This window comes from Miscanthus floridulus, chromosome 14, assembly GCF_019320115.1.
Source record: "Miscanthus floridulus cultivar M001 chromosome 14, ASM1932011v1, whole genome shotgun sequence".
Taxonomy (NCBI): domain Eukaryota; kingdom Viridiplantae; phylum Streptophyta; class Magnoliopsida; order Poales; family Poaceae; genus Miscanthus; species Miscanthus floridulus.
In genome coordinates this window covers 95,749,959-95,767,281 of record NC_089593.1, presented here as the reverse complement: position 1 = coordinate 95,767,281, position 17,323 = coordinate 95,749,959, and the positions used below count along the sequence as shown (strand labels likewise).

The window sequence follows — 17,323 nt, the reverse complement described above, 5'->3', positions numbered from 1 at the left end:
CTATCCCGGAAAGGTACAGCAAATATGCTGTGTCTCAACATGCCTCTGATGGATCCACTTCGGAATCACGCTTTGTGACTATGGACTCATTTCGTGATACTTTGGCTACATCCGTCGCATTAGCTTGGAATTAATGTAGCCATATTTTCAAACTATGGACTTGTATCTCAGATTATTTGGTTGGACATGATTATCTTGTAATATGTTGGTATTTTAATTTAATTCACATGCTTATTTTGTAGCTGAACGCATCATTAAAGTACACCCATATCGACCAATAGTAAATTAAACAATCCACATTAATAAAATACCGTTCTAAAACGGAGAGTATCTTCTAGCCAAACTCCCACCAACTCCACTATGAGGCAGCAGCCCTCTCCTTGTCACCGCACACGACTCCAACAGGTGGGTACCACGTGTCAGAGGCTCATTCGGTGGAGATAACGTAGTGGAAGGCCCCCACCCTTCCGCCGCGTCGTCTCCTTCGTCCTCCCTCCGCCCCGCCTCAAAAACCCTAGCCGCAACTTCCTCCGCCTCCACGGTTCTCAGCCGCGACCTATCTCTCCTCTATCTCCAAGGCGAAGGGTAGGTGGTTTCGTTACCGGCCACGGGCTCGAAGGCGATGGCGAGCGGCGGGAAGAAGGAGAAGGGCGAGGGGCTCGGGCGCGCGCTGATCCGGCAGCGGAACAAGGCGGCGGCAGCCGCCAAGGAACGGGGCGAGGCGCTCGCTTTCGTCCGCCGCCGCGCGATGCCGCTCGAGTCCGTCATCGACGTCAGCGACATCGACGCCGTGCTCCAGCGGGCCGCGGAGGCCGACCAGCTCGCCGAGGCCGCGTCCGTCTCCTCCGACTCCGACCTCGTCATCGACCTGTGAGCCCTCGCCTCCTCCCCTTTTCCTTCATGGGGATAATGAGATCCTGCTTCTTGTTCTGCTGGTACTGCGAAATCGGCGTGTTATCTTGTTGTGGATTCTTACGGATTGGATTGGTTGCGCCAGGGATGCGACGGGGGAGACGGAAGAGGAGAGGCGGCGGCTTCGCAAGGAGCAGGAGGCCCTGCACGCCAGCAGCCTCAGGGTCCCCAGGCGGTGAGCATTTCTGATCGTTGATGATGTTACTGTTTGTTCTTGATTTTAGGATTGTTCCTTTGAATCATGTGTGTGTCATTGCAGACCACCATGGCATAGTCAGATGACCGTGGAGGAGCTTGATGCGAACGAGCGGCGGGCCTTCCTGGTGTGGCGCAGGAATCTTGCGAGGTTGGTTCAGAGACATACTCTAATGTTATTCGGATGGTATTTTTTTGTGTAGAAGTACATGTTTGGGCGCTGAGATATAACTACTGAATTCTAAATAATTGACAATCAAATAAGGTAAGTGAGCTTATAAGCTTTATGATGCACCTTTTACTTGATGTTATGGTGTTGCGTATGTTACTTAGTTATTAGAACATTCCTGTCGCAGATCTACCTTCTGGATAATCTAAATACAAAACTCGCATTCCTAGAGAGAACAGTATGTGTTTGTTGTAAAATTTGACACAGAGTGCTTAATGCATTTTCTAGCATTATTTTTCCAAATTAGTGCTCAAGAGTATGCAAGACTGATGATCTATCTCCTATGCAGATTGGAAGAGAATGATAAGCTTGTCCTGACTCCCTTTGAGAAGAATATTGACATCTGGAGACAACTCTGGAGAGTGCTTGAACGCAGTGATTTGGTAAGTTTTGCTGCACTGAATTGTCAGGCATTGTGGCTTTGGTTGGTTGCCTTACAAATCTTTCTCTCTGAGTGCATGCTCATACTGGACCATTTGTTAAACTACTCTAAGAAAGTAACATACACAGATTTAAGGTCACTTGCATACTTTAGTGTAGCTGTTGGTGCTTAAATACCATTTTTCCTGGAAATATGCTACTCTGCTGTCATGCTGTGCTCAATCACGGTTGTGTAATTCTGATTGAAGAGTAACATCCTGTGATATCGTTTCTTATGCAAATTACTGACTGTTGTTTTATTTTCTTCTGTGAAGTTGGTTATGGTGGTTGATGCTCGGGATCCTTTATTCTACCGCTGCCCTGATCTTGAGGTACTGCTTACTGCTTTTCTTGATTTTGATATAAATTGTTAGCTTTCAAATAGTATATAACTCGTAAACCAAACAAATGATGATGGCTTGCCAGACACGTCTTAAAACTCCCTCGATGTTGCAGAACTGCACAGTATCAGTAAAATTGTTACATAAGCCTTATTCATGAGTTGTTCAGAGTTATGTCTTTGCGCTTTCCTTATCCATTTTAACCAATTAATGTACAGATGGAAACTGTCTTTTTCCTGTTTTTCTGGCAGAAGCAAGCCAGATTTGTTTTTGTATCATGAAAAAACAACTGGAACTGAGATTTCACTTTGAAATATTATTTGCTGCCAGATTGCAATGAAAGCCATGTTCCCCAGAAAATTGTATTCCTTTCAAAGCAAGCATATATTGATCTCACTTTTCTTTGTTCCGCATTAGGATAAGCTTGCTATGACTTTTATTTTCTGGAAGTGTAAATTATGTTTTTCAGGGATCTTTGTTCTTTCCTGGGAGTTTGATTTCATGTCAATCTTTTTATGTTGCACTTTATTTTTTTTTTTTTTTTTGCTTGTGAGCATCCACCTTATTTTTGACTTGTATAACTTGTAACATGGCTTTCTGTGTGTGTGTCCTAGGCATATGCAAAGGAAATTGATGAGCACAAGAGAACAATGCTCCTTGTTAACAAGGCTGATCTGTTGCCGTTAAATATCAGGTCTGCATGCTGTTCATATGACTATTGTGTACTACCTTTATTGCCTTAGCAGTGACATCATTTTATATTTGTTTAATGCAGGAAGAGATGGACTGATTATTTTAAGGCACATGATATTCTCTATGTGTTCTGGTCAGCTAAGGCTGCCACTGCCACATTAGAAGGCAAGAAGTTAAGTGGATACTCTGAAGAAGAATCTGCTTCGCTTGATTTGGATACCAAGATATATGGCAGAGATGAACTGTTGATGAAGCTGCAAGCTGAGGCAGAATCTATTGTAGCTCAGAGAAGGACCTCAACTTCTGTAGATGATCAGGAAGCCAGTTCTTCAGATTCTGTTTCTTCAGTGGCTAAGCATGTAGTTGTTGGATTTGTTGGCTATCCAAATGTTGGAAAGAGTTCAACAATAAATGCTTTGGTTGGGGAGAAGAGGACTGGTGTTACTCACACACCTGGCAAGACAAAACATTTCCAGACACTGATAATCTCCGAAGAGCTCACTCTGTGTGATTGCCCTGGTCTGGTCTTCCCATCCTTTTCAAGCTCAAGGCATGAGATGGTGGCATGTGGTGTGCTGCCGATTGATAGAATGACAAAGCACCGGGAAGCTATTCAAGTGGTCGCAGATCGTGTCCCAAGGGATATCCTTGAGCAGATTTACAAAATCACCTTGCTGAAGCCAAAGTCATATGAACCTCAGTCTCGGCCACCAACTGCTGCTGAGCTGTTGCGGGCCTACTGTGCATCTCGTGGGCATGTCAGCCATGCTGGTCTGCCGGATGAGACCAGGGCTGCTCGACAGATTCTGAAGGATTACATTGATGGTAAAATCCCACACTTTGAACTCCCTCCTGTCGTAACAGACTCTGAGGTGGATCTTGAACAAATCATCGGATCAGAAGGTCCAACTACTTCAGCAGCGAATGAATCAGATGCTGATGATCTCGATGAAGAGGATGGGGATGCAGTGGATCCTGCTGAACCAGACATGAGAGATGTCCTGGACGACCTTGAATCTTTTGACTTGGCCAATGGAGGGTCCAAAACTACTGCAAAGAAGAAAGAGGCATCCCACAAGCATCACAAGAAGCCGCAGCGGAAGAAGGATCGGTCCTGGAGGGTTGGCAATGATGGTGGCGATGGAACAGCAGTTGTAAGGGTGTATCAAAAACCCGCTGTTAATTTGTCCGCAGTCAGCGCAAGCGGCAGGGTCTGATGCCTCAATTTAATTAATGCTTGCACAACCACGGAACGGCACACATGGCAAGGGCATGGGATCTCTTACTGTAACAATGGCTGAAGCTACTTCGATGGAAGGGAGAAAGTAGTGCTAAGCATGAGAGTTTGCAAAACCTTAGAAACAGCGCTGGTAGTCGTTGCCAGAACCTGTGTTGCCCTTGCGGCCTTACCTTATATATGCTTTGAGTTGTAGCGTGGTAGATACACACTACATCAGGTGGCATGTGCTGTTTTATTTGTTTCCATGTCTTACATAGTTGCAAATATACCTTTATATGTGGAAAAAAAATATTCAGATGATTGATACTGCTAAGTTGCAATGTCTGGATTTTTTTACTGCCCTTTTATTTTGTATCGATCACATTCTCATTATGCTAGATTTTGTTATTGCTCATCGAGCGCTACGTAAGAAGGTCTAGAAATGCCAGAATGAGCGTATAACTGCAGGAAGCTCAGTAACAAGCAGTCACCATTTACTGAGATGTGTATGTGTACATGGTACACCCATACATTCGCTAACATCGTACGCCTGGGGCAGCAGCTACAGAAAGCTTATTCAGCTACCGCTAGACTACAGAAAGCTCAGAGCTAGCGTAGTGAGAGAAATACGAGGCTCAGTACCAGCTGAGAGCCTATAGCTCAGAAAACGGCCTCATCTTCGGCTGAATGTCGCACTGAATCGCCGCGGACAGTTGGCCTCGAGGGTATGCGAGGTGAATCGCCTCCATTACCCGTGGATCCGCTCCCCCCTCCAACTCCTCAAAATGGTAGTAGAACAAGTGAACTCGAGATTTCTTCTTCACCGACGTGGCGAAGTACCACGGCGGGTACTGGGGCAGGTGCGTGTAGCCCTCCGGCACATCACTGCCTATCTCGAACTCGTGCGGGTGAAGTAGTGGTACAATCCTCAGGTCCGCCAGCCGCATGCAGGATTCCTCGCGAAATCACGTAAGCAGAAGTTGCACACGGGCTTGTTGGCAGCACTCCAGGAGGAACACCGCCTTCTTCACGAACCAGACCTGGGGCCTGTTTAGTTGCCCTCTAAAACGTCAGATTTTTTAAGATTCCCTGTCACATCAAATCTTTGGATACATGCATGAAGCATTAAATATAAATAAAAAACAAAACTAATTACACAGTTTAGACGAAATCCACGAGACGAATCTTTTAAGCCTAATTAGACTATGATTGGACACTAATTGCCAAATAACAACGAAAATACTACAGTGTCGTTTTGCCAAAATTTTTACCATCTAAACTGGGCCCTAGCAGTAGTCGTCGGTGGCAGCCCGCTGCTGCTCTCCATCATACCCTCCCCTCGCCGCTCACCCTCCTGCATCGGTTACTTATTAGCCATCACATCTATATACATGAACTAAGATAACGTTTAAATCCAGGAAGTAAAGTTTAGGAACATCACATTTGGGTGTTATATCGGAGTATTCGGATATTAATAATAAAATAAATTACAGAAATCCTTAGTAATCCTCGAAACGAATTTATTAAGCCTAATTAATTCGTCATTAGCATATATTTACGGTAGCAACACGTTGTCAAATCATGTACTAATTAGGCTTAAAAAATCCGTCTCGTAAATGAGTCGCAATCTGTGCAATTAGTTATTTTTTAGTCTATATTTAATATTTCATTAATGTGTCCAAACATCCGATGTGATAGGAAGTAAACTTTATGAGGAAGAACTAAATAAGACCTAAATAAGAGTGGGAGATGGTGAAATAGAGCAAACACTTAGGCTGTCTCCAAAAGGAGACCCATTGCGGAACTCAAACCTAAAATGGGTCTCAAACACAATATATATAGCCTCCAACAGAGTACCTATATGGAAGACCTATTTTAAATGTCAGGAGAGGCATAACCCAAATCTGAGTATCCTCTCTTCTGGAGACCCATTTGCAGAAAGGATTGTCTTTTGAGTCTTGTTGTTGGAGAAGACAAAAAATAGGTATTAAACTATTTACCTGTAGCGCTACCCAAAAGACGAATGGATCTTATATTTTGGGTCGCGGTAGTTGGAGACAGTCTTAACAGCCGCTACTAGAATAGCTGCCACCACCGATAGGATCAGGAGCATTCGTCCGGGGGAGGATGAGGACAAGGCAGAGGTGGGGGTCATCGCCGCTCTAAGAGAGACAGTAGCCGATCGGACTCGCTGGGCCTCGGCGTTGACTGTCGTGGTTGTCGCGCTCCCCACCGTCACGCTGCCTAGGGACGCGGAGGCAGAGCGGACACACCGAATGCTCACGAATGACGCAGAGTTGGGTAGAACCGACACGGGTGTCGCCGAGGACCACACCGAAGCCGCGCCTCGGGTGGTGGCGCGAAGTGGTGAGGAGGAGGAGCAGGCGGTGGGGGAGAACCCGGTGACGACGGGCAGCAAAGTGGAGGCGGAGGCGTCGGTGGATAGCTTGGTGACGCGTGGCGAAGAGGAAGTGCAGGCGGTGAGGGAGGTCCTGGCTACGACGGGAGGCGGAGGCGTGGGTGCAGAGGCGGGTGATGACGGGCCGCGAGGAGGAGGCACGGGCGGTGGGGGAGCACCTGGTGACGACGGGCGGTGAAGTGGAGGCAGAGGCGTCGGTGGATAGCTTGGTGACGCGCGGCGAAGAGGAGGCGCAGACGGTGAGGGAGGTCCTGGCGACAACGGGAGGCGAAGGGGGAGGCGGAGGCGTCGATGCAGATGCTGGTGATGACGGGCGGGGAGGAGGAGGCGGATGCAGCGAGGGAAAGGCCGGCGACGGGTGGCGAGGAGGAGGCGGAGGCAGCGGGGAAGAGGATGGTGACGAGCGAGAACGCGGCGAGCAGGAATCCTGTCGCGCACAAGGCGTGGAGGTGGAAACGAGCACAACTAGGCGCCATTGCCAGTTGTTGCTCGGCGGTTATGTTCTAATGAGGGTCCAGGTGACCTGGTGCCCTGCTTATATACGTCTTGTTCGCTTGGCTTATAAGCCGTACTTTTTTTAGCCAACGAACAATATTTTTCTCTCACAACAAATCAGTCAACCGTACTTTCAGCCGTGGCTTATCAGCCCAAACTTTCAGCCGTGGCTTATCAGCCTAAACGAACAAGGCAATAGCCGACGCTGCCAGTCTGTTCGTTTGGCTATGGCTTGTCGTAAACGATCGTAAATTTTCAGTCGGAACAGTATTTTTCTCTCACACAAACTAGCCAGTAGTACTTCTTCACGAACCAGCAATGATACGAACCAGCCAAACGAACAGGCTACTGGCAGGTGGCAGGCGTCTAGAACTCAAATGGAGTCTTGTGACGCAAGCTTGCTAATCGCTCGCTCGCGGTGCCTGCCTCAGCCATCTCTTCGATTTTCTTCGAAGAAGGCGGCGGCGCTGGGGGCCTGGTGCGGAGTGGAGTCGGCGACGCTGTTTGCTCGGCATTGGCCCCCTCCCCGGCCCTGCCTTCGTCCATCACCGCGCACACCGCGCTTGCCCCGGTGCCGGCCACTGCCAGCCTTAGCCTCCCCCATTCCGATGGCTGGCCTCGCCTCGCCACCGCCAGGGATAGCGCGCCGCCTCTCTGCATCACGAGAGCGCTCCTCCTTCCAGTTCCAGCCCCAGCCAGCTCCCGCCTCCGCATCTTCTGCAGCGGCGGGCGGCCTCTCCCCTGTAGTCCTGCCACTGCTCCCCTGCAAGAAGCTTCTGAAGAAGCTCAATAGCCCACGGGTGGGGGTCGCGCCCATCGAGTCGGATGCCACGTGTCGCGCTCTGGCCCTCGGCGCCTCGGCGCCAGACTTCCGCTTCCTCCACCTCGCGCTTGTTCGTGGCTTCCCTCCGGCGGCCGCAAAGTGTCGCGCGCCACGCCCATGCGCTGCTGTTCCACCTCATTTCCCGTGGTGGACTCCGTCCCGCACCTCGCCCTTCATGCGCTCCCTGCCTCGTGCAAGAATCTATGAGCGCCGCATCCACGACGACCTTTGATGCCTCGAGGGTATGCGCATGCAGTCCGGCCTACCGCCGCGTGCCGCTCCACCACTGTCGCGCAGTGCTCGGCCTCCCTATCGACTTCCGTGCGCGTCGTATCCTAATCGACCCTAGGCCCGAGATAGGGACGGTCGTCACGTCCTCGCTCGCGCGCTGGGGAGGGGACTGCGACTGCCCCGTGTAAGGATCGAAAGTGTACCTCTGTGTGTAACCATAGATCCGGGGACGATCACTTCCTTTAGGGCTTCTCCACTCACCTGGGACAGTAGCACCGCAGCGGGTAGACGCCGTTGTAATGGTGCAGAAGACGTCGGTGGTGCTGCAGTGGAACGGTGGAACCCTGCAGGCGCGACGGTGAGCTTGGTGGGCACATCCCGATGCTGGCAGCACTTCTTTAGGATCGGATTAGGGTTTTCTATAGGTGGGATGACGGCTCTAGTGAACCTCGTTACATGAGCCCTGATCCCCACCTTACCTTTTATATTTGTGCTATGCGACAGGGGCCCACCAACCAGTTAGGGTTGGGCGCCCCTGATCAGGGCACAGAGACAAAGGCCCAATAGGCCGTTGGCCCTATTGGTGGAGATCAACTAACATTCTCCCCCTTGATCTCATTTCATCTTTCAATTTCATATTATTTACTTTTGTTCATTCCATTACAGATTAGTGCATAGAGCATGTCTCATCGTCACGGTCCATTGCCAATAGACTTAACAGCTACAACACACTACTCTGTTCTGAAATAGATACTTATCTTTGGGCCTTCTTTTGTCCAGGAATTTTAGGCTTTCCCTTAAACCCATGCTAGCTACATGTTCTCTGAATACCATGTTCTCTGAACATGTTGGGTGATAAGCCTTTTGTAAGCGGATCCGCAAGCATTCTTTCTGTACTTATATGCTCAAGACTTATGACTTGATCCCGGACTTTATCTTTCACAACATAATACTCTATGTCAATGTGTTTGGCAGCACCACTTGACTTATGTTGTGAGCATACTATACTGCCAGATTATAATCACAGTATAACTTAAGTGGTCTATAGATGTCGTCAACCACCTTCAAACCGGGTATGAACTTCTTTAGTCAGTTCACCTGCCCGTTGCCTCATAACATGCTACAAACTATCATACATTGTGGACGATGTAGTCACAGTTTGCTTTGAGCTTTTCCATGAAATAGCTCCCCTTTGCGAGATGATAGAAAATCCATGTCTAGATATGTATTCACTCTCGCATAATCAGAATCTGAATATCCCACTATGTGAACTCAATCAGATCTTCTATACGTCATCATGAGACCTTTCATTCCTTGCAAATAACGCAAGACTTTCTTTATCAATTTATGTATTCTGTTCCAGAATTGCTCTAGAATCTGCCAAGTAAAAACCCGGTAACAAATGCCAAGTCAGGGCGTGTACATACTTGAGCATATTGCAAGCTTCCGACAGCTAAAGCATATGGAACCACTTTCATTTGATTGAGCTCATATTGGTTCCTAGGGTATTGAAAATCCCCATATCTGTCGCCCTTGACTATAGGAGTAGGTGAGGGACTATATTTGTGCATACTGAATTTCTTTAAGATTCTTTCTATGTATGCTTTTGTGACAGTCCTAATACCCCTTTTCTTCTATCTCAGTGAATCTCGATCCCTACAACGAACGAAGGTTCACCAAGATCTTTCATATCAAATTTTGAGGACAAAACTTCTTTGTCTCCAGTTGTAGACTGATATCACTACTAACAAGTAAGATATCATCTACATATAGGACAAGGAAGATAAACTTCCCATTCTTAAACTTTGTATTGACCCAATTGTCCTCTACATTCTCTTTAAAACCCAAAATTCTTTATTGTCTGATCAAACTTCAAGTACCACTGTCTTGAAGCTTGTTTTAATCCATAAATGGATTTCTTTAGGCGGCATCTCATTCATTCTTTTTCTTCCATGACAAAACCTTTCGGTTGTGCCATGTAAACATTTTCCTCCAAGTCTCTGTTGAGAAATGTCGTCTTTACATCCATATGATGTAATTCTTAATCGTAATGTGCCACTAATGCCATTATGATTCTGAAGGAAACTTTACATGAGACTGGAGAAAGGGTTTCATTGTAATCAATTCCTTCTCTTTGCATAAAGCCTTTTGCCACAAGTCGCGCTTTATATTTCTCTATATTCCCTTGAGAGTCAAGCTTTGTTCTGTAGACCCATTTATAGCCTACTATTTTGGCTCCTTTAGGAATTATTTCTAAGTCCCAAACTTTATTGGCATTCATTGATTTCAATTCATCTTCCATAGCCTCAAGCCACTTTGATGAATGATCACTTCTCATGGCTTCTTCAAATGAGGTGGGATCATCCTCCATTTGAAATTCCTTAGTGTTGTACACTTCATAATTAGTAGGAATAGCTGATTTTCTAACTCTTTGAGACCTTATAGGGGCCTCTACTTTTGGCACATCTTCTATTTGAGGCTGTTGTTGCTCCCCCTCATGTGTAGCAATAGGTTCTATAGAATCTTGAAGAACAGGTTCCTCATCGTCATTCATTGTTGCCACAGGTGGGATAACAACAGATGCTGGCACCACAGTATTTAGCACTGTCGGTGCAGTGACAACAGGTAGTGAGAAAATTGGCTCATGAATCATTGGAGTGGGCGCATACACCCACTTCACTTGAAGGTTAATTTCTCGAGCTACCATGCTCCCCCTCACACACGCAAGTGGTTTAGTGAGAGCACTCTTTCTGTCCACAACTCATACGGTGTTTTGGGCACCGACTTACTTGGTACTCTTTTGAGAATATGAATGGGGTTTTTAACGCCTCCATCCACAGGCTCAACTGTAAGGTGGAGTAACTTATCATACTGCCCACCATATCCATTAGGGTACGATTGATTCTTTTAGTTACTCTATTCTGCTGAGGTTCGTCCGGTGTAGAATACTAGGCTACTATGCCATTTTTTTAGGGTATGCCGACCGTAGTACTCCCCCACGGTCAGACCTGACTATCTTTCTCTTTAAATTGCGTTGGATTTCAACTTTTGTCTTAAATATCTATATTTATCCAATGCTTCTGTTCTTTCTTTGATTGGATAAATGTAGACATAATAGGAGTAATCATCTGTGAATGTTATGAATGAATCATTTCCATCCATACTCTTTACAGGAAACGGACCATAGATGTCTGTGTGAATAATCTATAAAATTCCTGCATTTCGTTTGGCATCTTTCTTAATCTTCTTTACATACTTTCCTTTTATGCATTCCCTGCATTGTTCTTAATCTGAGAGCTCTAATGGAGGAAGAATATTATTCTTAACTTGTCTTTCTATTCTCCTCCTCGAAATATGGCCTAAACGACAGTGTCATAATTTCAACAACGCATCGTAAGTTCTCTTATGCCACCATTTCGAGTAACACTCTGTTACCAGCTGCTTTATCAGCTGGGTAACATATGTCTTTAAAAAGCTAGTGAATTGACTCTTTATTCTATCGAGGTACTCGGTGATCGTGTCACACTATGGGATTGAGCCCACAATTGCAGGGTTAATCGTGTTCTTTATCACAGCCAAATATTTCTTGTTGGCAGTGACACACTTCCTATGCTCAAGGGCATAGGACATCTTTTGAGATTCAAAATCTCTCTCTTTAGTTGCCTAATCGGTATCATTCTCTTTTGTCTTCCTCACCGGTGCCACAAACTCAGTGGAACATGGTGATGTGACTATCCAGTCCACCTTAGACAAGATGAAAACTAGGTCAAAACTTTTTTTAACATAAAAATAACATCATTTTCATGCCTTGATTCCAACGTTAGTCAAAATTAAAATATACAACTATTCTTATACACTAATTCTACATCACCGTTGGGCAGAAATAGAATTAATGCATAAATCATTAACTTTTACAATTGTTCTTATACACTAATTCTACATCACCGTTGGACAGAAATAGAATTAATGCATAAATCATTAACTTTTATAACTGTTCTCATACACTAATTCTACATCACCGTTGGACAAAAGTAGAATTAATGCATAAATCATTAAAATTATCAACTTTTCTTATACACTAATTCTATATCACCGTTGGATAGAAGTAGAATTAATGCATAAATCATTAAAATTATGATATTGTTATTAACAACGTTGGTCAGAAAATAACAACATCATGATCATGTCAAATCTCTTTTTCTCTAATTAAATACTACATTGGTTCAAAATAACTGGAGAATCAACATTTTCTTTAGCAGCAGAAAAAATCTCTTTTTCTCCAATTAAATACCACATTGGTTCAAAATAACTGGAGAATCAACAACTTTACTTTGGCTGTGGAAAAATTCTCTTTTCCTTGAATTTTACCCACAGGGAAAATTGTATTTTCGATTTCCTTTAATCCATTAATCAATTTCCTGGAAATAAAGATTTACAGGAAAAACTTTTCTTTTCTCCAGTTAAATATCACGTCGATTAAAAATCACTAGAGAATATACTTTTTCTTTAGCAGCGGAAAACGTATACTCAATTTCTTGAATTTTTACCCACAGGGAAAAATTACATTTTCTATTTTTCTTTTGAACCATTTATTCATTTTCCAAGAAATAAAATCTTTACTGGAAAATTAAAAAAAAACGCTCGCCGTGACGCCGTCAGTGCGACTTCGATCGTGGACGAACGCCACCGCCCGAATTTTTTACTATTTGGCCCTTTTTTGAAAGTTTCTCATAAATACACCCCTGGCGGAAAGAATTCTGGAAATGGACCATTGGCTCGGCGCCAGAGTGACTGGCGCCGAGCTCGGTGCCACGGTCACTGGCGCCGAGCTCCTGGGCATGGAGAAATGGCCTGCCAGGGATCTCGGCGCTAAAGTGACCGAAGAAAGCTGTGGGTTCAGTAGGTGGGTTGATTCTCGGCCTATTTATCTGCATGCGGAGTACATCTACTACCTACAGGACCGTATCTTCGATCTAGAATAGGAAGTTAGCAGCGGTTACAAGGACGATAAACAGGACGACAACAATAATGGTGATGATTCACAGGAGGCACTCTGCAATGATCCATATTACACCTGCCCTAACCACAAGAAGAAGGGGCCTCCCCCATCACCCCCGCCACCACCGCCACCAACAACGGGAGGCTACTATGGAGAAGGTGCAACACAATTTGCTATGTGGGCACACTACTAGGATGACTTTATCTTTTTCACATGTACCCAGGTTTAATTACCTAAGGCATGTTAGGTTTAATTACCTAAGGCATGGTTTAATTACCTAAGGCATGTTAGATTTAGTCAAAGAAAACTCTATACTCAGGTTTGGTACATGTATCCACATGTTATTTAATGTGTTTCGTGCGTTGATTTCTATAATGTCGTACGTCGTTAAGTGTTTTTGCAGCACGTGTTCAAATTTAAATACGTCAGTATCATTAAGCGGAATATTAAGACCATTGATAATGAAAACAACCACATAATGAAAAGTTCGATACTATGCCACATTACACAACATATTAATACTACAACTACGTGCCGACAGTAGACATAGGGGCAAAGGCACTTCCAAATCCTCAGTCTGAAACGTACTGAGTAAGCAACTCATCATCCGAGTATCAGTGCTCTACTACAACCCTGTTGCTGTGGCTAGGCTCAACTGCGCTGCTCTGACCTGCCTGTCGCTTGTAGTAAGTGGCCTCCGCTTCATCTGCGGCCGCTGCGGCCTGAGTGAAGAACGTGTCGTCATCCTCCTCTGCCTGTAAGCCCACCTCTGCTAGAGTGATGAGCTCGCTCAGTCTGCCAGTGTCGTCGTCAGCCTCCTACGCCTGAATGCCCGCCTCGGCTAGAGCGATGAGCTCGCTCAGTCTACCAGTGTCGTCCTCAGCCTCCTGCGCCTGTATGCCCGCCTCTGCTAGATAAATGAGCTCACTCAGTCTGCCTGTGTCGTCCTCATCCTCGTCTCCATCATTACACAACACAATCGATGATTGAACGGTGCGACCAGCTCGTGATCTATGACCATCTAACTTCTTCTCCTCATACCTTGCACGAGCCACCTCTGCAGCATGTTTCCCGCTGCAACCAATCCCTTCATGTATAAAATGCGATCAGTTAGCAATGCGATTATATTACATTTAAAACTAGGCAACGAAAAAAAGGTTTTCAAGCACTCACTGGCACATGATGTAGCAACATGCTCGTTCAAGACCTGCATCTGTACTCTTGTCTCCTCCCTTGCCTCATTCCTTGCCCTCTCCTCCTCTAACGTCATCCGTCTCTTCAATCCCCATTTGTTAAGACCAACATCGATCGGGTTACAAATACCGCGCTGTCTAGCAAACTCACGCATCTTTTCTTTGTGATGTTTAACGAATAGATTGACGTAGTCAGGTCCATATCCCCTCTTCCATGCAATTAGTTGCCTCTTCTTCAGTTCATCCAAGAACTTAGCTTGACCATCATAACATTCCCAACTATATTTCCTTGTGCTCTGTTCAAAAGAAATATTATATCATATATGTTTTAGCAAAACAAATAAAATACGATTTCATATTTACCAGAAAAATAACGAACCTCATCATACTCAATCATATGGCCGCAATAATGGCCTATTCCAAGCTCTGAAGGGGCTAGGCCATAGTTGGATTTTACACCATATTCGCACATGATAGGAGGTGCTTTATAGATTACCTGTTCTTTCTTCTTTTCCTTAACCCTCCGTGGTTCTTCCAGCCATTGGTTCTTAGGACCATACAACCACTCCTTGAAACGATACTTCGTCATTGAATACACCTAAATAATGAGACATTAGTACATAAACACATATAGCTCAAGATTTTAACACATACACTTTGCACTTACTTCATGCTTGTTTGGACACATAAACTCCAACGTATTCTCAGGGTTTATCACAGCTCGATCTCCGCAATCGCACAGAGGAGGTTCCTCGAGTCGTCTAACTGTGGCTAGGTGCTTCTCCTTAGCTGTCATTGCCGGAGGGTTAGGGGGTGGAACCCACCACTTGAAGTGCTCACGTGGATGTCTCCCTCTAAACCAATCGTCGAAAAAGAGGTACCTAGGATCAAACTTGTCTGCACCATCGATCCACTGAAAGAAAAAGCACCTCTCATGGTCCTACACAACAAGATTCCAATAAAATATTAGTACCATACTTAACCATATAAAGAAAAAGGATAGTACAAATAATTTCTTACATTAAACCGACTACATGTGTAGAAGCAATGTGCGGCTGTGTCCGGATATTTCGATTGAAAAACATGGGCCGGGAAACCACAGTCACAGTTAGGGACAGGAAGGTCAGGAGGGACAGGGGCATCTTTGCTAGACGCGTCGGGGTATAATTCTCGAGGATGACCCCGTTTTCGCCAAAACTCCTCCCGAAACATTTCCCGCATCTAACAAAACGGATGTAATTTAACAAACATAAATAAAAACATCACAAAAAATATCAATGAGAACCATAACTACAATACAACCAATTTCGTTCTAAGAACCAAAAGCAGTTAACATTATACCATAAACCTAGGGTTTCTCATTTCATCCACAACAATGAACCCATAACATAACTACATACGGCTTGGTTTACTAGCTTTTTTCATGCCTTGGAATCAATCTACGGTTGTATAATACATATATTGAGGGATACAATGAAACCCTAAGTGATAACGATTTTTAGGTTCAAAAATCCGACTAATATGTACCGAATTGATGCGAAAAAACAAGGAGGTGAGCGAGTATACCTTGCTCTCGAAGATCTACGGATCAAATCAAGGTTTTCAAGGTCCAATATGTCGATTTGTGAGGTAGGGTGAAGTGGCGAGAGAAAACCCCGAGAGGGAGGAGAAAGAAGAGGAAGAACGCTCGGGGAAAAAGGATGGGCTGGGTTAAATGCAGGTGGCTCGGCGCTATTCACTCTGGCGCCGAGCTCGGCGCCAGTCACTCTGGCGCCGAGCCCCCTGGCAGGCCATTTCCCCGTGGCCAGGAGCTCGGCGCCAGTGACCGTGACGCCGAGCTCGACGCCAGTCACTATGGTGCCGAGCCAAGGGTCCATTTTCATAATTCTTTTCGCCAAAAATCTATTTATAAGAAACTTTCGAAAAAAAGACCAAATAGTAAAACATTCGGCGCCACCGCGCCCGCCACGGCGCATGTTCCGTTTCTCCGTCGTCCCACACCGCAGGCCGCCTCGACACCGCGACCGCGTTCCCGCTGGCTGGTCACGCCGTACACCAACGGCGCGCTGCTCAAGCCATGGAAGCACGAGGCGGAAAGGAAAAGTACCGCGTCGGCACTGATCCGATTCAATACCAGCGAGCAATATATCAGACAAGTTGTAGTTTCCTTTTATAGAAAAAATAATAATTCCCACCTCTTTCCCCTATTGGATGGTGGCAACCGTCCTCATGCTCAGCCAAGCGCATGCAACCACTCTGCTGCATGCCTAGCTGTGATGTCATCCTAGAAAAAAAAACAAAATATTTATTTTAAATTATTATAACTTCTGAATGATTTATTTATTTTTAATTTTGTCTACATCGGTGTGTTCTACGTGACGAGACAAATAAAACTAGATCCCACTTACATATGTTTCGAAGAATTTTATGCTAGTTATGCCAACTTATAACATATAACTTATAACGCATAACTTATAACATATAACTTATTAAAAAAAGTTACGAAACATAACTCATGTTAATAAATTATTCTACGATTTATGTACTTAAGTTATTTTATACAACTTACCAACACTGCTCAACAAAAGTCATGATAAAAACTTGTGTTAATAAGGGTCCGTTTGGTTGGGCTTTTGACTTTGGCTTTTGGCCCCAAAAGCCAAAAGCCCAACCAAAGGGGCTGCTTTTGGAGGCTGCTTTTTCAGAAACAGCTGCTTTTCCGTAGTACATTTTTGAAAGCTGGTTTGACCCTGCTTTTGACTTTTGGCTTTCTGCTTTTCGAAATTGGTGGAATAAAAAGCTATTTCATAGTTGTTTCAAGAGAGATAAAGATAGAAGTTATATTTTATACTTATTTAACCAAACAGCTTTCAGCTTTTCTACAGCTCACAGCCCACAGCAGCTTTCCCAAAGCTCACAACCCACAGCAGCTTTTTCCCACAGCCACAGCTCAACCAAACACACCCTAAGTTCAGCTCTGCAAAATATTGTATTGTAAAAGTTCTGATAATATGTTGTGCATAAAAGTTATGTGTATAGCTTAGTAACTTTTCAAAACAAGAAAAGTTACGTTGTATAACTTAAACATGTAACTTAATGAATGACTTAGAAGTAAAGTTGAACATATAAGTTATATTCCAAAACTTAGATGTAT

At 44.8% G+C, this 17,323-nt stretch overlaps 1 protein-coding gene across 1 annotated transcript; it reads left to right on the top strand.

Annotated features, from left to right (window-relative positions):
- Positions 1 to 468: 468 nt before the first annotated feature.
- LOC136504224 (GTPase LSG1-2-like) lies at positions 469 to 4,343 on the top strand. The gene is made up of 7 exons (XM_066499073.1): positions 469 to 870; positions 998 to 1,087; positions 1,172 to 1,258; positions 1,626 to 1,719; positions 2,032 to 2,088; positions 2,712 to 2,791; positions 2,873 to 4,343. The coding sequence occupies exons 1-7, from the start codon at positions 623 to 625 to the stop codon at positions 4,005 to 4,007; spliced, it is 1,791 nt and encodes a 596-aa protein (XP_066355170.1). The 5' UTR covers positions 469 to 622; the 3' UTR covers positions 4,008 to 4,343.
- The last annotated feature ends 12,980 nt before the right edge of the window (positions 4,344 to 17,323 follow it).